At 42.0% G+C, this 22,767-nt stretch overlaps 1 protein-coding gene across 3 annotated transcripts in view; it reads right to left on the reverse strand.

Moving 5' to 3' along the window:
* Positions 1-22,767, reverse strand: part of IKZF2 (IKAROS family zinc finger 2) — a 932,087-nt gene that overhangs the window by 518,772 nt on the left and 390,548 nt on the right. For 2 of the 3 annotated variants that reach the window (XM_044075710.1, XM_044075711.1), the window contains exon 4: positions 19,904-20,167. In XM_044075710.1, coding sequence (XP_043931645.1) covers positions 19,904-20,167 — 264 coding nt within the window. The remainder of the gene's footprint in view (positions 1-19,903; positions 20,168-22,767) is intronic. The other variant, XM_044075712.1, reaches the window with a different exon arrangement.

Below are 22,767 nucleotides of genomic sequence, written 5' to 3' on the forward strand. Positions count from 1 at the left end.
AGAAAGACTGAGGAAAATGGCGTCGGCTGATGCCTTTATACCCGAAGACCAACAGAGATGACGTCGGGTGAAGTGCGACATCAGCCGAAGCCGGACCCGGACTTTGGAATCCGGCCGACCGAAGGGCTGCCTGAAGACAGGACAACCCAGTTGTTATGACTGCAGATGCATCCATGAAGGACATCATAGTACAGTTGTGTACACTTACCATAAATTTAAATGTTTGAGTGTTTTCACTGTTGCAGTCCTGGTTTCCCTCCCTCTCTCCATCCTCCTCTTCTTTCTTCTCTCGCCTTACAAGGGACATTTTGGTATTTACTTTCTACTAATGGGGTTCTTCCATCAGAACCTGGCTCCCACTTGGGGGCTCCTGACAGCTAGGGCAAGAAAAAAACTGATGTAATGGCATCAGTTGCCTTACTTATACTGCTGACAACCTGACGTCAGTCCTGAAATGACAGCAACTGACGCAGAAATACTAAGCCTCTGGTATTCGGGCCGGCTGAGGGCTACCCTGGCAGGGATAACCTAAATGTGATGACTACAACAGTGAAACATGAAGAACATCGTAGGAATCCCCTGAAGTCTGGGTGGACAGGAATATGAAGATATGCCTCAGGTCCAGAGTGGCCATAAAGGCCCTGGGTGTCAAAAGTGGAAGAAGGGTTTGCAGGGGTAGCATGCAGAAGGAAGGTACATGCAGGAAGGGGTTTAGCAGGGACAGCTCCAGGACTGGCCACCATGGGTCATCCTTTTTTGGAACTGGAAAGAGTCTGCAGTAAAAACCTTGGCCCTCTTGTCCTGGTGGGACCCTCTCTATGGTTCCTTGTCATAGCAAATCCTGAATGAACAGGGGCATCAGGTGGACTTGTTTTTTTGCAGGGAGGGGTATGGCTTTTGGAGAAGGCTTCTCCTGTCAGGTCATGAAGTACCCTTTTGTCCACTTCCAGTGGTCTGAGGTGATTTGTTGCCACTGGGAAAGACAGTGAGAGAGGCGGGCTGAAAGGAGGAGCTGGTGAAGAGTATTTAGGCAGTCACCCATCGTTAGGTCTGTCTGGAAAGGGCTGCCTGGGAGTAGTGTGAGAAGAGCCAGTCCTAGCAGATGAGGGTTTTATGGTGCCTTTCCTTGGCTTTGAAGAAGAGGAGGGTGCAGGTGCCCTTCTAACCAAGTTTGGTTTTGATGGGTTGCTCTTACAGAATTTAGGAACTGGGGATACAAATGGATACATCAGATCCTGTAGTTCTTTACTTTTTTCCTGCAGATTTTTGAAACGTTCTGCAGATTGCTTACCAAAAAGGAACTTGTTGTCTAAGGGGGCATACTTGTTTTTGAAGTCATCTGGCAAAGGTAGAAGTCTGAGCCAGGAATACCTACATAAGACAGAAGCAGACGCAGCTGACCTGGCTGAGGCTTCAGCAGCATTGTAGTTGCAATTTACTGAATGCCTGGCTACTTGTGCTGCTAAGGAAAGTTTTGAGGCAACTTTAGGCTTAGTTGGGGAGTCAGGCATAGAGGAGAGTAGACTAGAGGCCTGGGAAACTAGATCTAGGGCATACTTTACCATACGAGTCTGATAACCGATGGCCTTAAAGGCCAGTGTTGAGGAAGTTTAAATCTTCTTTCCTAACCTGCCCATCACCTTACTGTCCTTACCTGATGGCAGCAGAGAAGAGGACAGGATCTGTCTAGATTGTTTCTCAGCTACCACTGCAATCACAGCAGGGTCTGCCATGGGAGGTTTGATAAGATATTTATAATCATTAGGAACCTTGTAGAACCTGTCTGGCCTTTTTGGGGGCAGTGGATGGGATTCTGGGGTCATGGAAGCAGAGGTAAAGGCATCCAAGTACGCATCCAAGTATGCAGGAATCACAGGAGGAATAGCAGAGGGAGAGGGAACACCATCTGCAGAAGCTCAAAGTATCTCTTCTGCACCACAGTCATTTGGGTAGAGTCCCACTTGAAATATTCCCTCATTTTGGAGACGGTTTCCCCAAAGGTTATGTATTCTGGTGGGGAGTCCCCTTTCAAGGAATCCTCATCTTGGGAGCAATATTCCAGGGGAGAGGCCAGCTGGGAGGCATAAGTGAGAGACTCATCAGAGGAAATGGAAGAAGAATTTTCCTCTTGAGTCTGTGTAGGTGGTATGGAGCTAACAGAGGGAGGTCTGGGACTTAAAGTTGGTAGGGCAGGAATTTGTGAGGCAGTAGGCCTCAGGGCCATAAAGGCCTCAAGGAGTGACTGGGAAAATGCCTGCCAGTGAGGATGATCTTCCTCTATGGGGAGATAAATGCCTAGTCTTTTGTTTTCTTTTGAGATGTCTGAGAGGCTAAAGGCCTGGTATGAGATGTCTGAGAGGCTAAAGGCCTGGTATCAGATGTCAGGTCTGGGGTCGTAGTGCCTTACTCGAAAGTGGTTAATGGCGGCCATATGGGCAAACCGGGTCACTCCCCGACATTGGCAGAGACAGACATCACAGAAACCTGTGCGGACGTGCTTCGAGAAGCAAGGGTGGCTTCAGAAATGGTACCAGCTGAAGTCACCAGTCCTATTACTATTAGACGTTTCTCAGACTCAAGACCGGAAGCATGTCAGAAGTCGGAGGAGCAGTGTCAGGGTCTAGAGACCATGGCCTTTTTTTTAGGTGGCTCCACCTGGAAGGCCAATTCAGGATCCATATCAAGGGCAAGGTGCTTCAGACGTTGGTTTTCTACAAACAGTTTGAGAGCTGCCAGACAGCTGCATAGGGTCTTAGGGATGAACAACTGGTAGATATTACATGCTGTATGGTCGTGGGACAGCCCTAAGCAAAACAAGCAGAGGTTGTGTATATCTTTGTAAGGAATTTGCCGACCGCACTTGCATTTTCCCGTACTAGACGACATGGACGGAATCAGCTAACAACAGATAAACAGCAACCTAAGCTTAGCCAAAAGATAAGGAAAGATTCCCCAACAGGGTACTTATCTTTAACGCAGTCAGTAACATGAAGTTAATGAGCAAGAAGATGTTCGACTGGGGCAGAGAAGTTCTGAGGTCTGTGCATGCGGACGTCACATTTATGACTCACGGTTTATGGTCCCTACGTGTGATGTTCCATGCATCTTACAGGAACCAGGCTTAAGCTTTGGTATATGTGCCAGACATTCGGGTTGCCTGAGGTGGAGGATCCTACATGTGAGAATACTGCAACATGAGAATAAAAGGACATCTAACTATTATGTTTCCCTGTGTGCACATGCATGAGATTCAATGTACCAGACTATGAACTTTATCCATATGAGATTCAATGAACATGAAGCTAAAATGTGATACTGTCTTGTATTTTTGCTTTAGCCTATTGTGCATTGATGCACATATCAGTTCTGTGCAGACAAACCTAATTTTCTGAAGTTTATAATATTTTCTTTCACTTTTAGAAAAAGAGCAGCTTATAGCAAATTGTGTTTTACTACTGTAAACTCAATGGTCACTCTTTATCAGCAAAAATTATGCACCTGAAAAATATAATAAAGCAAAAGCTATGCGAATCCAGGATTAGGCAAAAGTAATTGCAATTAGCAACCTAAAATTTGGTTTCAAAATTACAAGAATATTATCCTTGGAATGCCTAGCCAATGGATCAGTGTGGGATGATTTCAACTTCAACTTTCAAAATAATTTCTCAAACACCTGGGTGGTTGGTGTCATGACAATGGAATGGACACTGTTCCACAGCTTAACAGCTGAGGAAGCAGCAATAATCTGTGGGCAAGCACTGGTCAGAATCCATGGACCTGGTGGTGGATGTCACTGGTAAAGGAAGCCATCAAGTTGAACAAAGGTACCTGCAGTTCAATGCCAGTGGAAGGAGATGTCTTTAGATTTAACCATTAAAGTACCTAACGGCCAGCAAGGTAGCACTGCAGCAGTCAGAAAAAAAGAGCCCCAATTGTGGGTGAAGTCTATTACAGCCATGGAGAGTGACTTTAAATGGCCTGAAATAGGTTGCAGCAAACCATTCAGTGACTCACAATGGGCAGGCAGGAATTCTCAGTTAGGATGGATGATCACTGGCCTTGACTAGTGACACTGATGGGAAGAGGAAGGAAATGCTGAGAAGTTTGTGAAGACAGCAGTCTTGCTCTCCTTTGACAGGGTATAATCAGAAGCAACTGTTGAAACCATTTCAATAGATGAGGTTACTATAGTGAATAATGAATTCTGTAGCAAGACTTCAGCAGTGGATGATAGGTTGGCATAATGGTTAAGGTGTTTACCTTACAAACACAAGGTGCAGGGTTTGGTTCTGACATGGGATAATTGTCTGGGCTTAAAAAGGCCCAAAAGGGCAGTTAGCCTAGTACTAATCTATGAACCTGAGTAGAAATGCTGAAGACAGTGGACAGAGTTGAGTGTTCGGTATTCCCCTATTCCAAAAGGTGGACTAGAAAGTATGCTCAAGTTATAGAAGACTCACCCTCTTCAACTTCCCTGAGAAAGCCTATGCCAGGCTGATGGAAAAGAAATTTCATTTGAATGTTGAGCCAGCTCTTCAACAGAAGCAAAGTAAATTCTGTCCTGGTTATGGAAAAATGGATTAACTCTATGCTTGGAAAGATATTTGAGAGAATCTAGGGACCTTGTCAATACGGTTTACACATGTTTTGTGTAGCTAGGGAAAGATTATGAGCATGTAGCCCAGAATTGCTTTTGGGAGGTGATATAACAGTATTTGGTCCAATGACTGCTCTAAAAATCTGTACTGGAGTGCCATCAGTAGCCTCAGTATTTTCTGTGTTAAGCTACAAACATTTTAGATGGATGCAAGGCTCTACAAAGGTTGCGTACCTTCTCCCTTGCTGTACATGATTTTCATGGAAAGGATGTCAATGTGCAACAACAGTATCCAGTCTGGAGACCTGAGACTTGCACTTTTGTTGTTTATATATGATGCTGTTTGTGTAGCCTCAGCATGCATAAATCAGTATCCCCAAATCACAGGTCATGGTTTTCTGGCAAAAAGTCTGAACAGCTCTCTGCAAGTCAGAGGGGAGCAAGCTGCAGCTACCTGAAGTGCAGTAGTTTGTGTTTCGGTGTCTTTTCCAGGAGTTAAGGAAACGGGATTAGGACCACAGGATGCATGCAGTGGCAGCAGTACAGTGGCCATTCTACTGGACCTTTATGTTGACATAAGAACAGAGTCACTAAATGAAGATTTTAGTCTTCCAGTTAATCTACATCCATATCCTCACCAACGATTATATACTCCGAGCAGTAAAATATTCAGCAATCTGAGAGGATTCTCCAGGTACATCAACTGATTCTCTGGATTGAAAAGTATCAGTTAAAGTGGTTTGCCCACCAAGTGAGGACATTTCAGTTATTTCCCATGGGGTCTACTAGGCATTTTCCCTTCTGAAAAGAACTGATGAAGGGATTATATATCTTGGTTTGCCTGGGGGGAAAAAAACAGATTCAGTAGCATGCATTTGACACTGTAGCTGGGAAGAGGGAACTTTCCCTAGTTCAACTTGCTACCAACCCTCTAGCCCTACTAGGTCAGACAAATTCAATACTGTCTGGATGCATAAAATATTCATAGTGCTCATTATTATGGAATGTACTAGTAATGCTTCATTGTTTGTTTACTTTTACTTATGTTTTATTGACCAGTTTAATCGTACAATGCAAGCTTTTCAGGGGAGGCTTGAGGTGGCATTCACACTAACTAGAAGAAATTTGGTCAGGAACCCAAGTAAATTTCCATACTGCACTGTGGTCATTACCTGATCATACTAATACCAGAACAGGGTCTTCTTACTACATTTTACAATTTTTAAAATGTCTGTAAATAAAAAATATACTATGGGGAAAAATGAAATGAAAATTCAGTTTAAAACATCTGGTGTGCTTCATGTAAGCTGTAAATAAGGTATCTGACAATAGCAGGACTATGCACATACTTGATATCACTAGATCAAACAGATTCCCATTTCAGATCTACTTTGTGACATGAAGAATGACCACAGAAATTTGCAGCTGATCAGTATTATGAAGCAAATTATAAAACAAGATTTAGCAATTTGATTTAAAAAATACATACAAGCCCAATGTTCGCTCTCTCACTGGACTCACAGCTGTTCACACTAGTCTAGGTTGACATATGATCCAGTGTTAGTGCATCCCACTGGGCGAGGAGGGGGGTCAATCAATGTAATAGGCCAATCTCTTCTTTTAATATCCAGCTATTACATTAACATCTCCACCCCCTTCCCCAAGTTAGCGAAGAATGCCTTGAGTATCTGATGGAAATATTACCTGGTTATAGCTCACCTACATGTACCCTCATATGGTAACAGAAATGTAACTGCAGGATGTACACTATTCTGAATAAGGTAAAAGTGGATGTGGAATCATTGTAAATACATTCATAGCAATATTAAAGACTGCTGCTTGGCTGGTTCTTTCTTAGCAATTCAGTCATGAGAGTTCCTTGCTTTTTCAAAGAATGTTAGATAATTCACTTACTTAACGCTGGATGCTTTCAGTCGCCATCTATGTAAGAAACTACCTGCTACACCCAACTCAGTTACAAAGATGTTTAATAAGCAACCAGAAAAATCTCCCAAGGGATCCTGGATTCATATCTCAGTAAGGCAGATTTCACATTTTAAGCAGGCTGCATAACATCTTATTGCATGCCAGAAAGAGAGTGTAGTTACAACAATAAAGACCCTCAACCAAATCTTTTATTGCAAGTCACAGTGCATAGGCAAACATCATTTGCAATTAGAAGTGTTCTTAGAAAATCTGAGCTAACCAGACAACTTATAGCTGCAGACTACCTGCCAAGACTAAGCACAGTTTGTTTGAGGTAATCAGAATTTTCCCAACCACAGTAAATAAAAAGAAGTTATGTACCTACCATAACGTTATATGTTAGTTGTCTTTATCTCGCCTTCTTTCTTGCTGGTTGGGATCGGAGCTGATCCTCGGCTCCGACTCGGCCATCTTCGATAGCCGTTTACTGGCTCGAGGCTACCCCTTATCCCATAATGCCTAGCGATAGCTACCCAGATCTCGTTTGAAATAGCTAACTCCAGACATAACAAGAGGATAAACCAGTCAAAAGAACTGGTTGACTTATACCTCTCATATTCTCTAAATCAATAGGGGAAAACAAAAAGAACACTCAGCCAGTGAAAAAAAAAGGAACTCCTCTCGGTCCACTAGGACAGGGGGGCGGAGGGTGGGACGTAAGAAAGAAGGTGAGATAAAGACAACTAACATGGAACGTTATGGTAGGTACATAACTTCTTTATGTTAAGTTGTCTACCTTGCCTTCATTCTTGCTGGTTGGGACAGTGTCCCTAGCACCTAACATCCTGGGTGGCTCAGTGGAACAGACTCTTCAGAACAGTGGAACCAAAGTCAGCTTTGCTCCGGGAGACCATATACAGCTTGTAATGAGAAATAAAGGTATGAGGGTTTGCCCACATGGCAGCTGCACAGATAGAATCCATGGGTAACCTAGACTGAAAGGCAGCAGAGGTGGCCAAGGCCCTAGTAGAATGACCTTTCGGTTTAAAAGGTAACTCTTTGTTCCTTAACTGATAAATAAAAGTAATAGTGTGGGACAACCATCTAGATAAGGTCACCTTGGAAACTGGGGGACCTTGTTTGTTTAAGGCATAAGAAATGAATAATTGGTCTGACTTTCCTATTTCTTTAGTTCTGTACAGGTAAAAATGCAATTGTCTATGAACGTCCAATTGGTGGTGTTTGTACTCTGCCTTGTTGCTATGATTTGGGAAGAACACAGGAAGATCTATAGATTGGTTTAAATTATTTTCTGAGCAGACTTTAGGAAGAAACAAAGGATTAGTCCTCAGAGCAACTCTGTCCTTATGAAACACCTGGTAGGGAGGACAAACACATAGTGCCTGAAGTTCTGAGACACGCCTAGCTGAAGTGATAGCTACCAGAAAGTCTTCCAAGATAGAAACTTGATGGAGCAGGATGCTGCTGGTTCAAAAGGGGGCAGAATTAAGGACGTTAGGACTTAATTAAGGTCCCAAGGAGGAGGGGTATCTCTCACTGGAGACCTAAGAAGAAATGTCCCTCTCAAAAAAGCTTTACAGAGCTTATGAGACATAATGTTAGAATTTGACAACCCAACATGAAAATTAGAAATGGCCGCTAATTGTACCCTAATCGTAGCGGAAGCAGACCCGGAGTGAAACAGTTGTGCTAGTAATTCCAGAATTTCATGGACTGGGGCTGAGAAGGGATCCACATTCCCAGCCTCTGCCCAACAAGAAAAACGTTTCCATTTGCTAGCATAAGTTTTCCTCGTTGTAGACTTATGAGAGGAAACAATAATCTCACAGACTGCTGGGGAAATGCTAGGAAGCCTGGCTAAGGTTGGAAGTGGAGCAACCAAGCTGTGAACTGGAGAGTTTGGAGGGATTGATGCAACCTGCTTGATTGATGAACCAGGAGGTCTGGAATTGGGTCCAGAGTCCAGGGCTGATCGAGAAGGTAATGGTGCAGGAACGGGAACCATATCTGTCGAGGCCAGTAGGGGGCAATGAGGATCATTTTGCAACCCAATGATATTGCTTTCTGTATGAGTTTCGGTATCAGGGGAAATGGAGGAAAGGTATAAAGAAGTCCCTGAGGCCAATCGCGGACTAGAGCGTCTCTGGGTATGTGACCTGGAAGCGGAAGAAAGGAGAAGTAGTTGCTGCATTTGCTGTTGAAGGGGGTGGCAAAAAGATAGCAGCAAGGCTGTCCCCATTTGCGGAAAATAAGATTTGCAACTTCCTCATTCAGAGACCACAGGTGAGGCATGAGGATAGCTCTGCTGAGCCTGTCCGTTATGACGTTGGACCTCCCAGGGATGTGCATTGCAATCAGAAAACATTAGGAGGAAATCACCCACTGCCAGAGTCTAAGTGCTTCTCAACACAGGGGGTAGGATCTGGTTCCGCCCTGCTTGTTGATGTAACACACCACTGACATGTTGTCTGTTTGAATTGCAATGGTCCCGGAAGGAAGAGAGTCTTGAAGAGCTTGCAACACTAGGAGCACGGCTCTCACTTCTAGGACATTATGTGCATATGGTACTGGTGAGGTTGCCAAGTGCCCTGGACTGTCCTGCCCAGATAATGCCCCCTCACCCCATCAGGGAGGCGTCTGTCGTCACTGTGGCTACCGGAGGGGGTTGTATGAAAGGTCTGTCCTGAGTAACTAGTGGGGAGACCATCCACCAAGAAAGGTGTCTTTTGCATGCCTCTATGATCAGGATCATGTGAGTCATGGGTAGCTGTTGGAAAAACCACTGCATGAACAGAAGCCACTGAAGAATTCTCATGTGAAAGCACGCTAGTGGGATTAGAAGAATGGTAGCTGCCATGGAGCCCAGAGTTTGAAGGACGTACCTGACTTGGATCCTTTTGCTCTGCATTAGAATTTGTACTTGCTGACGAATTGCTGACACCCTTTCTAGTGGTAGCCTTGTGAACATATGCCTTCTGTCTAAGTCTGCTCCTATGTAAGTGATAGATTGACAGGGCAACAAGGCAGATTTTTTGAAATTTTTTGTAATGCCTAGCTGGGTGCAGATTGAGATTGTAAAATCCCACGCTTCTAGGAGATGATGCCTGGTGGTAGCAGTGAGGAGCCAGTCGTCTAGATATGGAAACACCTGGAATCCTTGACATCTCAGGTGAGCCGTGACCACTTCCATACATTTGTTGAACACCCTGGGGGCTGTGGTGAGACCGAAGGGCAGAGCTCTGAACTGGTAATGACTGGCCCCCACCCGAAAGCGAAGATATCTCCTGGAGCGCCTGTCCATCTTGATATGGTAATACGCGTCCTGAAGATCTATCGAGCACATCCAATTGTCCTGACCCAGAAAGGGTAGAATGGAATGTAGTGTGACCATCCGAAACTTTGTTCTTTGAACAGACCTGTTTACTCTGCTGAGATCCAGAATCGGTCTCCAGTCCCCTGTCTTTTTTGGTGCCAAAAAGAACCTTGAGTAAGTTCCGGATCCGTGCTGGTCTGCGGGGACTTCCTGGATGGCTCTTTTTTCTAGCAGTTTTGAAACTTCTATTACTGCTTGTTCCGTCAGATTGGGTGGAACATCTGGAAAGATTTTCTTTGACTGTAAGGGTGTTTGATGGCAGGGAATTTTGTAACCTCCAGAAATAATGGACCGCACCCATCTGTCTTGTGTTAAATTTTGTCAGGCTTTTGGGTACAGTGAAAGTCTTCCCCCGACTGCCTCCAGAGGTGAGCAGCCGGGCAACCCTTCAGGGATGCTGGAAGGGCTTATCAGAGAAAGATTCTCTATTGCCCTGGTTCTGCAGACCCCCTCTGCCATGAGGGTGGCATCTATTGTTACTGTTTCCCCCTCTGCCTCTGGAGGAAAATTCACTAAGCGTGTCAGGCAAGGCTCCCTGAGATTTACGGAACCACATCTTACCACTCTTCTGACCTTTGGGGGTAAGGTCTCGAGGGAGTGGAAAAATGGACTCCCATGGCAGAGAGAGTCTTGCCTTCTTGCTCACACCAAGTCAACGTGTCTTTCACCTGTGGCCCAAAAAGAAAGGAGTCATCAAAGGGGGTATTGGTGAAGGACACTCGAAAGGGTTCCGCAAAGTTACACAGCCGCGTCCACGCATGCCTCCTAAGGGCCACACCGGTGCCCGCAGCTCTACTCGCCCCATCAGCTGCATAGGAAATGAGCCACATGGAGGAGTTAACTACACAATTAAGCGTCGCTAGCTGGGAAGCAACTTTGTCTTGTACTCCCTCAGCTGTAGGATCTTGAAGGGTATCTCCAAGCTTTTTAAGGAGATCCCTTTGAAGTCAAGTAAAATTACATAGGTAGTTCAGTGACCTCATGGAGAAGGTCGCTAAAGGAAACATTCGCTTCCTGTATCTGTCCATCATCCTAGACTCCTTGTTAGGGGGATGGATAGATGAAGAGGTCTCCGCTAACTCTTTTTTGGTGGCTGCTGCTACCACCATGGCATCAACACGAACACCTTTAGAAAGGAATTGCTTATCCTGGGGTGCTGTAATGAACTTACCAGGTCTCCTCGGAGTTGGTTCTACTGTATCCGGAGCGTTGGTTCTACTGTATCCGGAGCTGACCAAGCCTTTCGAGCCACTACTGTCATAAGTGGATCGAAAGGCGGAGAAACCCAGGAGGTGGAAGGTCGGGAACCGAAAGTATCCAGGAATACAGACTCATCCTCAGTAGGGGCTAGTGGATGCCAGTTCCCCCTCTGCCTAAGCATTTTCAGGATGTCCGAAAAGGAAACATCTTCAGAGGGGGATCTTGGGGACCCTTCTGAATCATCTAAGTCTGTATCAACAGTGACAGACTCAGGGGAGTCAATGTGCTTCCTCTTGCACTTCTTCTTCCAAGGGGGCTCCTCCGAGTGATCAGGGGAGGCCTCAGAAGAAGAAGAAACACCCAATGGGGTGTCCTGGAGCATCGGTTCCCTACGCATAGGGTCTGGAGGAGGAGCAGAGGTTGGTACAGGCACTACGGGGGATGGAGCGGTGGGGCTGGTAGTGGAACTGACTCAGGGGATAGCACACTCTGCATGACCTCAAAGGCATCCCTGCACGAGGCAGAGAAAGATCCGGTTCTGAAGAAATAGGAATCTTTCTCTGCGCCGAGGGGGACAGCTCCGAGGCCAATGCAGGAGCCGAGCTCACCTGCGCCGAAGCTCCAAGAGGGAGAACGGGGTCGGACAAGGGTCCAATGACACTCGCCCCCACGGAGCCAACGAGGGAGCCCTGGCACCCAGATCCCTCGATGGAAGGTACCACTGAGGTAATCGGAGCAGATGTCGGAACCGAAGGGGATATAATTATTGGAGCCGATGGTTACACTACTAGAACCCCAACGAACTCCGGCTCCGAACTCAATGGAGTAGGAGGAGGAACATCAAGTGAAGTGGATGGAGCCGATACCTGTTGAGGAGGGCTGGACAATAATTTAGCTAGTGCCAGGGACTTTAGCAACCTACTGACTACTCTCTCCACATCGTGATCAGACAGCCTAGAGGATCGAGAGGAGTGAGCCAGGAAAAACGACACCCTCGCAGCTGAAGTGGCAAACGAGATCTGGGTAGCTATCGCTAGGCATTATGGGATAAGGGGTAGCCTTGAGCCAGTAAACAGCTCTTGAGCTATCGAAGATGGCCGAGTCACAGCCGAGGATCAGCTCCGATCCCAACCAGCAAGAATGAAGGCGAGATAGACAACTTAACATCTGGTATTCCATTCAGTGGTCTTTACTTCCAAGATGGTTGCAGCAGTCCAAACTCTACATGCAAAGCTTGTGCAACAGGAACTGTACAAATACAACAGATGTATCATCTCTCATAATATTCTAAATGTGATCCCTAATTCTAATGTACTGCTTCTGTATTCCTGTAAAGTCTAAATCAAGACCAGAAAAAGACTTGAATGCTGCAGTAATTAAACAGCAATACACACTGGCTGGCACTGCTTTTCAATTTTTCTGAGAAAAATACAAGTAAATCCCAAAATTGTACAGTTAGGGTATTGATAAACTTGGGATCTTTATGGAATTTATTTTAGGCCAGAACACTCATGAACTATTACATGTATTTCTTTTCATGTTAATTTACAATACTGTCAAGCTTGCCTTATTTGACTGTTCTGTACCTAGAATCCATTTTAATTTTGAAAAATAAATATATCTATCCATCTCCATGTGTGTGTGTGTGTGTGTGTGTGTGTGTGTGTGTGTGTGTGTGTGTGCGCGTGTGTGTGTGTGTGTGTGTGTGCATGCGTATATATACATATATATATATATATATATATATATAAATATATATATATATATATATATATATATACATATACATATACATATATACGTATGGTGCAGCAGTAGTGTTGTTGCCTCACAGCAAGAGGTTCTCCCGTTCGATTCTCGGCTGGAGTGCGGGGAGTGCCTTCTGTGTGGAGTCTGCATGTCCTCCCCGTGGTTGGGTGGTATTTCAAAAGACATGCGTAAATGGGCGTGCCTTCATTGAAGGTTGAATGTCGAGCTGGCACCTCGGTGTTTGTGAAAATCTACTGCCAATCATTAGTGGACCGGAGTTCCGCTGTGGCGACCCCTAACCGGGAAAAGCCAAAAGACAACAACAACACACATATGTGTGTGTGTGTGTGTATATATATATATATATATATATATATATATATATATATACACACACACACACACACACAAAAACAGAAAATCGTAATGACATCATGGTGAGGACCAGAAATTACATTAAAAAAATCACAGGTGTAACTCCCAGATTTCATTTTATTACAGCGGAATTTCATTTTTTGAGAACCATAAATCAGTGATCCTGGCAATAAGTCTAATCATAGATATGCTGCTATTGTTTCAATTTTACTTTGTCAAGATCTTCATATTGTTCCTTGTCTTCCTTGTCTCCTGTTCTGGGATAGGTGTAGATCACTGCTATCCTACTTTACTTACTATTTGCTACTTACTAAATTTCTACTGTGATATTTTATTAATTTTTTTCTGTCTATATGTGCAACTGTTTCCTGCATTGAGAACAAAGCATGGTAATTTTGTTCAGCTACACTGCTGTGCAGCTCTGAATGACAAAGTTTTCTTTGACTTGACTTTGACTGATAAGGCTTCCATATAGTTCTAGGCCAAATGCTGAGTTCTGCCATACTGGAATAAATTTATTAAAGCTGCACTGAACTAATAGCCACTAAACCTAACATCAGGCAACATTGAGGATACTCCTTCCTTCCCCTGATTTCCTGCTTTTGAGACTCTTAGCTAAAGTTGGCTATATGCTACATGATTAATAAAGCCTCACATCTTCTCACATCCCCACCATTGTGCACGCTACATTAGATTACTTCCTGCTCTGCTTAAATGCGCCTCACAAAGCAGAAGCCTTTGACACTGTTTTTGCTAATGTACTGAATGTTTGCTTTACACTACTCATGTTTTCTGTATATACTATACTTTGGTTATTTTTGTTTTCAGGGTGTTCCTTTATGCATTGCACATAACTTATTTTACTTTTATTGCATCCTACGTAATGTCAAAAGTCATGAACTGTGGACAAAAATACAAAAAAATGAATTATTTCAAAGGAATAAATTAGCATGCGACTTCTTATCCTGAAGATATAGAAGTGAACATCTTTATAGTCTTCTTGGCCTATTTTTCCAACATGATTCAAAACACTTAATTTAGGAATAAAAGAATCTGAGGGGAAATGGTAGAGGGATGACAAAACTCACTGGATTAGAAATACAAACTACTATATTTGAAAAATAATTTGATTACATAGAATCATGCAAGAAGGCTGTGGAAAAAGGATGACATGACAGAGGTATAGATGGTAACTGCAGTCATGAGTGGTTTTCTCATAAGTACTAGACAGGTTTTTACACACCTGCACTTCTTCATAGAAACCCACTGCAACAGGCCACAATCTATAAAAAGCAGCCCAGGTAGATGCACCAATGCAAGTCATAAATGATTCCTTATAAGCAGCATCCTGTACATTTGGTTGCTCTCTCTTTTCCATTAGAAGTGATGCATCTGTTTTTTTTTTCAAGAAAATGACAGCACTGTTGTCCCAAGCAGATTTTCAGACATGTAGAGCAGCTGTACCTCACAAGCTAACAGTGGAGGCATTCATAACCCATTGTAATGTAGAGGGTTAAATGTAGGATCATATCTCCTTGTTCAATAAAAGCTAAACCCTAACGAAGGGGTTATAACAATATTGGGTTTAACAGCAACTGTTACATGCCATAAATATCCCGTGTCTCTGGATAGACTGACAGGACAGGCAGACAGACAGCAATTTACATAATTTCTTAATTAAAATGAATACATTCAAGGCCGGTGCAAGGTTCCATCATACAGTTCTACCCTGTCTAACTCCCTTCCTCTTCATAATTTTCATAAAAGGACATCAGTGTGAAACGGATGTCAGCAGAGTACTCAGCTTAGGGAGATAAGGGCTGTACCACTGTTTGCTACAGATAGTGATTTTTCTCTTGGTTTTAAGTGGCAGTATGTCTAGCATGCAGTAGTGTGATTCCATGCCAAGTGTGAAGTAATTGAGATGAAAATCAGCACCTTCAGATCAGAGATCATGGCTCCTTCACAGAAAAAGTGGACTGCTTTCTGCAGGTGAGAAGAAGCAAATGTCTCAAAATATTGACCAACTCCCTTGTGAGACTTGCTTATGGGTGAGGGCACAAGAGAATGAGAGACTAACCAGCAAATGAGTGCAGTAGCAGCAGTGTTGCAGATGCTGCACTAGACTGTGGTTTGAAGCAGGCACCAAGAGGGATAACAAAGACTTTGACTGGTTACTCTGGCTCCCCCTCCTAACCTATACAGTCATGAGTTACGGGTTGTGATAGAAATTATACAGGTAGCAGAAATAAGTATTCTTCACAGAACTGTTGCCCTCAGTTTTCCATACAGCACTTTGAGCTTATCAGTCCAAGAAGATCTCAATCAAAGTGAAGCTGCTTCTTTTCAGGGTTGAAGGGATCCATCTGAGGTAACCCAGTACCTACTAAACAAACTCACCATCCAGCCACACCCACCTCCCCTCGATCAACAGATACAAGGCATAGCTTCGTTGGCAGCAAATCCCGGTTAACACCTCAGACATGCTGGAGGGATTATTGCAATCAGATGGCCTGTGAATTCCTGGTAATTTTGCAAGATGAGCTGGAAACTGTTCTTAAGGACACAGAGGTGTTTTCTGTTCTGTTCAGCTCACTACCACCATAACTCCCACAAGGATTTCAAAAATAGACAACTGGATAGTTCCCAATCCTGTTAAGTGTAGTATTTTATAAAATGCAGAACCTAAGAATCAATGTCTATGTTTGTGACACAGAGCAGAGTGGTTGGGTTACTAGGACAAAACAGACTAAAATGAGTTAGACAGCACACTCAGTTATTGGTATTATTCCTGTCCAGCTTTGGTTTATCTGCATTAAGGAAAAAACAGGTACATTTCCAGCTTCAAATTTAAGGGCAACTTATTTGTATTTAATGTGACTATTGCTAGTCATATGAAGGTATAAACAGTATTGTGAAATACATGCTTCAATACTCTGAGCAAATATGGACTGAATAAAAACAATATGTATATACAACATGTTTAAATGAACTGAAACTCACTGAATCAAGCAACTAGAGTATGTATCATGTATCATAGACACAATTTTAATCAATGGCTTGCTGCAGAAGTTAATGGAGAGCTGTACCAGAGGTTATCTCACGTGTTATGCATATTGTGCGTTTTGCTAGCATTCACATCAATAAATGAATGCTATGCCATCATGCTTAGAGAAGCAATGGAGGGAATTCATTTACTACATCTGACTTTATACTAGTGACCAAAGTCAAATTGTGTGGGGATGTAAATTATTCCCTTGTATTATGACTAGAATAAATGCTCAACCCCCCAGTTTTATCCAAGGTCTTTGATGATGCCTTGGGAATAGGTGCTCGATACCTGCAACTCAGGTCAAGATGCATTAATTCAAAATCTTCTGAAGGAACCTGTACTGATGATCAATCGGATAGGTACAGTTGCCCTTTAACACTACAACTAGGTCAGTGCCTCTTACAAAGGTCAGCTTTTCACAAATTGCTGATGCTGGAAATGACGCAGAAGGGAGCAGCCTGCTCATTTTGTGTATTAAATAAAGATAAAAATTAATGTTTATGGACACAGCAAAGGACAGTTTATAAACTGGGATGTATCATCCCCCATTAAGGTTCAACTCCAGGCATATAAGTTTAGGTTGTATTTAAAACCTACTTGACGCATCTGTGAAAATCCTACCAGTTCTGTTTTCATTCCCGAGTGCATAAAACTGAGTATTATGGCAGTTGTTTTCATATCTAATTTGATTTTGTTCCTTCTATGCACTCAGTCCTTTTCCCTAAGACAGTCTACATGGGTTGGGCAGATCAGGTTGAACAAGGTATTGGCAGGATTCAGATTTCTACGAAAAAAAAAAAAAAAAGACTCTCTTCCTTTGTGCACAGTTTGTGGATTCCAACAATGCAGCAATGTTGCAGCACTTGCTTATCCCCATCTATTAGCTATCACTAATACTTTTAACGGTATACAGCAAAGGGAAGACTATCTCCTTTAACTGCAGTGCAGTTTAGTACTGTATTTCCAGAACTAGGGATTGCAGTGCAAACAGCCACATTCACATGCAGGCAAATGGGCAAGATCATGGAGTTTGTGCTACAGAAAATAAAAAGGGTGTTAATAACAACAATATTCACTGAGGGCTGCTTCATAACAGTTGGTTATGGCTTCTTGACAGTCTCCAACAATAGAACTTCATGTTAGAGATAAGGCACACACAGAGCTGTCTTAAATGATTAGATCTCTAGCTCTGAATGCAGAACATAACAGTCTTATACATCCAGTAAATACAAACTCCATGCAAATATCAATGAAGAAAAAAAGGCAGATATGCAATATGCTAACATGCCTATTCAAATAACTGGCAGAAGCAAACATGGGGTTAAGAGGTTTCTGTACTTAAATAACTTGTTAGGGTAGATATAGGCCAAATAATACAACAATTGAAGCAGAGGCCAAGGATAATGATTTGAAAAACAGAAGACTGACTAATGGTGGGAAATGAGAGCAAAGCACCCTACCCATGTTAGGAACTGTGCCCCATCTAACCCACATGTACAGTCATCTCTACAACTGCTCCAGGATTATGATCCACCTTTACTAGTTGCAGAGTTACAGAGCTGTGAGGTTATTAGCCAAGCACACAACTAGCTTTGGTTTATCTCCAACAACACTAAAAGGCTCATTAACCATACCAGTAGGATATGTGTTTGCAAAACTTGCCTACTTTCATTTCATAGTTATGTGTGGTTGAAATAGGCAACTTAAAGTACAATTCACTGGGATGAACTCCACATAAAGACTGTGGTGAGCGTCGGAGGTTAGTGTTTGCCTTTCCATAACATTTAATTCAATGGATAGCTTACTGAGCAAGCCTGAAGCTATGGTAATCAGTCTAGTGATTTTTAACAAAGTAGAGAAAAGGAAGAAATTACCCTTTAAGATCTGTCACTTCATAGCTATCCTGGGTTTGAAAATGCCCTGACTATCCTGTGGTCAGCCTTCTGACAGCAGAATACTGCACAGTTATGATGGTCATCCTTCAGTAAGAGGTCAGCTACTTAACTATGATGTCAGCCTTCTGGCAGATGCAACCTAGTTAACTATGATGGTCACTGTTCTGTCAGCAGATCACTACTTAGCTGTGGTAACCAACCTTTTTAAACAAGTGCAATATTTAACTATGGAAGTCAGCCACCTATCATAGATGTATAACTTAGCTGTGGAGGTTAGCCTTCTGTTAAGAGGTGCACTATATAACCACGGAGGCTCTGCTGAGGCATAAGAGCTGCACGTTGTACTGCAGGATTCCTGCCCGGACAGCTAATGGTGGTGATGGTACTGCTTATTGATTACTTCAGCATGACTGTATGCCACATGACCTAGATAACATCTGCTTATTTGCAGACATGAAACCATACCTGAGCGGCCATCTCATATTATCAGCAATTAGGTCAGGGAAGAAAAGTGGAAATATAGCCATGAGTACAGCTAAGCTCTCTCGTTAAACACTGTGTACCTGTTCTCTGCACACAATGACCACCACTGATCCAAAACTCTTCTCAGACTTGGAAGCCTGACCATCTCCACAAGTAAACAAAGCTTTAGGACAGTCCATGGGTTGTTAAACATGGTAAAGATGGTCTACATAAAAAATAACTACATAAATAAAAAAGATAATCCCAAAAAAGATGTAGTTGATATGACAGAAAAGTCACTTTTTCTATATAGTCAGAGTGCTGCGGTTTAATTTCTTCTGAAGTTACTGATAAAAACAAATAAGGTAACATTTTTGTGCTTTTCAATTTAGCTGGCAAAGTTCACACAATGTTTTTAGGGTCTAAATCTAATGTATGTTTTGAAAAAGACTAGGAGCTTGATACAGGAAGTTATCAGTGAACAAGGCCATTAAATAAGGTGACCACATTTGTGAGAATATTGTAGAAAATTAATTTTCTGGAAGCATATCTGAGAGTACTCATTGGTCCACTGGTCCATACTCTCCTGTTTACAAAATATTAACTGAATGCCGAAAAGGGTTAATATCGGACTCTGAAAAATCCATATGCACACAGTTCAGCATATCTGTAACATGCGTGAAAATAAGAATGTGGAAGACTTGAGCAAATGCAGAATTAATAACTAAAAGTGTAAAGTGTACAAAGTAAAGCAGCAGAAAATTCCTGCTAAAAGACTAATAGCTATTTAAGTATCCTATAAATGATGAAAAGTGGCATTGCCCTAAGAAACTGTATTTTTCAACTGCTGTTCTTGTTTTAGTGCTCTGCAAAATCCTTATATACAGCTGCATAACAGACACTGCAATGTTCCTTGGTACTGCTGTTTACTGTAGGCACAAGTACTAAAACTTTTGATAGCTGCACTGATTTTTCACTGGCAATAAGGACAGCCTGTATGATTCCCATGCACCTCTGATGACCAAGTCACTAATAAATCAACCAGCAAGCTAACCAAGGTTCTGTGTAAATTAGGTCCACATTACATGAAAATGAAATGGGAAATGGAGGGCATTCATATTTATTTACATGTACTATAAATCTGAACTATTATTCTCTGTCAGCTATGTGTCCCCCCATTTAATTAAACCTGCTCAGGTAATATTAAAGTCAGACACTCAGGGCACTCATCTAGACCTCTCTCAGCTGCTTACCAGTGTGGCTCCTTTTATGAACCATTAGAACATTGGGCCCAATGCATATCATTCCACAGATGTCACACTTCAGTTTACCATTCGGTAGTCGTATCCCTCCTTCTCCTGCTACTTCCAGGCTCTGACTGTTCTCAGCCAGTCCATTGGTCTCTACCACCAGGTCCTCAGGGCCACCATCTTCAATATTTCTTCTCATGTCAGTTGATCTGAGGGGTTTATGTTCATGCTCTTCATCACTTTGAATTTCCAGCTTAATAGAATTTGCTGCAAAAATATTAAAAGTAATTATCAGTGATACTGAAAGATACATTCATCAGATATGCATTGATCTTAAATTAAAGCACTTCAGAAATTAATTACATCAAAACTACAGAAACGCCTTACTGATAGATACATTCCTCAGACATTCACTGATCTTAGAGTACTTCAGAAAGTAATTATATGCATTAAAACAACAGAAACTCCTTACTGACAAACTCTGCAGATATGCATTGATCTCAAATTGGAACACTTCAGAAATTAATTACATGCAATAAAACTATAGAAACCCATTACTCAAGCTCAGCAGTACATACACTATACATGCTCTAGAAACTACTTGTCCTAGTAGAGGAAAATGAAGCAGATTCCTGTTGACACTAAATGCCAGATATCTTTGTAGTCTCAAAAAACAATTGATGTTATGGGATTTCTAGGATCTTTAGTAATGTATGACAGATACTCAACAAGATGAGAAGAAGAAATAAAGAAAAAAATTAAAAAACAAAGTCCAGGTAGGAATTAATTCCTGTCTTAAATTATCTGCCCAACTTTCCTAGGATCTAAACCACATAACAGGGTAAAACATGAGGAATAACAATACACTAAGGCTGTCAGAGTTTGAGAAAAGCCTGTTTACTCACCTACATTAAGCACTCAGCCAGAAGTCCGCACTGTATATATTCATTAACTCCAGTCAAGTACTTTTCTCTAAAATATTTAATATGGACTTTGTCATAAGTTCTGACGAAGTCTATGAATGAGCGCTCAGAACAAAAGTGCTTGACTTCATTTTAATAATGATATTCTGTGCAGAAATCTGGCCGTTTTTATCAGTTGATTTTTCAACTAGTATAGTGAGTGCCTTTTTTGTTGCACTTAGCACTCTACCATACTTAAGTTCACCTGTTGTAATTTATTAGATTAAAAGTAGCACAGGATGTCTAATTATGACATTCTCTGTCATGCCAAACTTTGTCATTATTCCATGATTAGTTATGCTTTCTGCAATGAAGGTGAATTGTTGAATGAGGAAGCTGGGCAAAAATGGAATCACGTGACTGCTCATCAAACACTACATTTGAAAAACACCACTTACTGTCAAACTGTCTGCAGTCGATTCTATAGGCTATGCTAAATAACACACCAGTGGAGAACGACTAGTACTGTTTTAACTGACACGGTTACTGACTATACTAACCAGCAACTCGCAGTTATACATTTGTGTCTCCCACACCAGTAATTATGCATACTCTTACTCCTCGGCACACACCACGAGGGTAGGGTTATAATTGTACACTAATCATCTTAAACTATTGTTTTTTTTTCAAAACCAAATGTATTAAGTTGATACCTATGAAACAACACTGGGTAATAACATCCATAAATATGAAATATAGTCAAAACCTGTTCAAAAGGTTTAAACCTTGATTGTGATATAAATAGGACCTGCTGTTGAGACGGGTATGTATCCCAGAGACTACGCCTTCTATGGAACAGGGTCCCACCCATGTGAAGAAGATTTCCTTCCTAACCCAATTCAAGTGCAAGTTGGATAATTGGATGGGGAACAGGAAATTCATCCCTAGTTTGGCACCTATGTCTCTAATGGACACAAGCAACCTGTAGATGGTTCATCTCCCAGGTCCATGCTTGTAAATGTTCCATCTCCTAAGCCCCTGCTTACATTTATCAACTTGTCAGACCTTTGGGATGCATGGCTAGGCTTTAAAAGGCCCTTGTAGTCATTAGCCAAGTACACACCTATGAACCTATCACAACTGTAATTGATCAATAAAACTTTTGTAAGAGTGATCAGTTTATCATCTAATTATGTATAAAGGAAACAAAACTAATATCTTTTGTAAGCAGCTAAAATATTTTGGAAGCTTTCAGACATGAAAGCATATGCATACATTACAGAAGAAAAATAAGAACTAGACAAAGCTCTCAATGAAGGACTTTAAGGCCCTCAAGAAAAGACTGACAATAAGGCTGATGTGCAAGCTTTACGTTTAGCCTGGTGTGAGGAAATTATCATGGATGAAGAGGCAAATGGTGGGGGGTTAGATGGAAAATGGTGTACCTCTTTCCAGTATACAATTTTACTAGCTTTGACCTCTTCCTTAAACTTACTGTTGCATTCCGTTTGCCTCAAGTCAATCTGTCTCACATTTTTAACAATACTGTTTATAAATGACTTGTCACTTGTTCTTTAGGCTGACTCATTTAAAATTTTTAGGGAAGCATGTAAAATTGTAAACACAAAACAAAAAAAAATATTAGCCACAATGACTTTTCCAAACCAAGCTGCAACTCTGTGCCATGAATGGTTTAAAAAAAAAAAAAAAAAAAAAAAAAAAAGCAATAGTTTTTTGTCTTAGCACTAATGGCTCTTTGTTCTGCAGTCATTGTTTCTAAATACCGGTTATATGCATCCAGTTACAGGCACTAAAGCATAATTTTAATACCTCTTGAAGGCACTGCTGAATCCATCAAAATGGCTTAAATCAAAATGTCATTTGCCTATAAAAATAAAGCGTCTGAATTTCAGGATATGCTTGTATAGACCACATGCTGTGGATGACACTGGCACCTGGCTTTGT

The sequence above is a fragment of the Protopterus annectens genome, chromosome 6.part1 (genome assembly GCF_019279795.1).
Source record: "Protopterus annectens isolate FY-2018-M chromosome 6.part1, PAN1.0, whole genome shotgun sequence".
NCBI classification, from domain to species: domain Eukaryota; kingdom Metazoa; phylum Chordata; order Ceratodontiformes; family Protopteridae; genus Protopterus; species Protopterus annectens.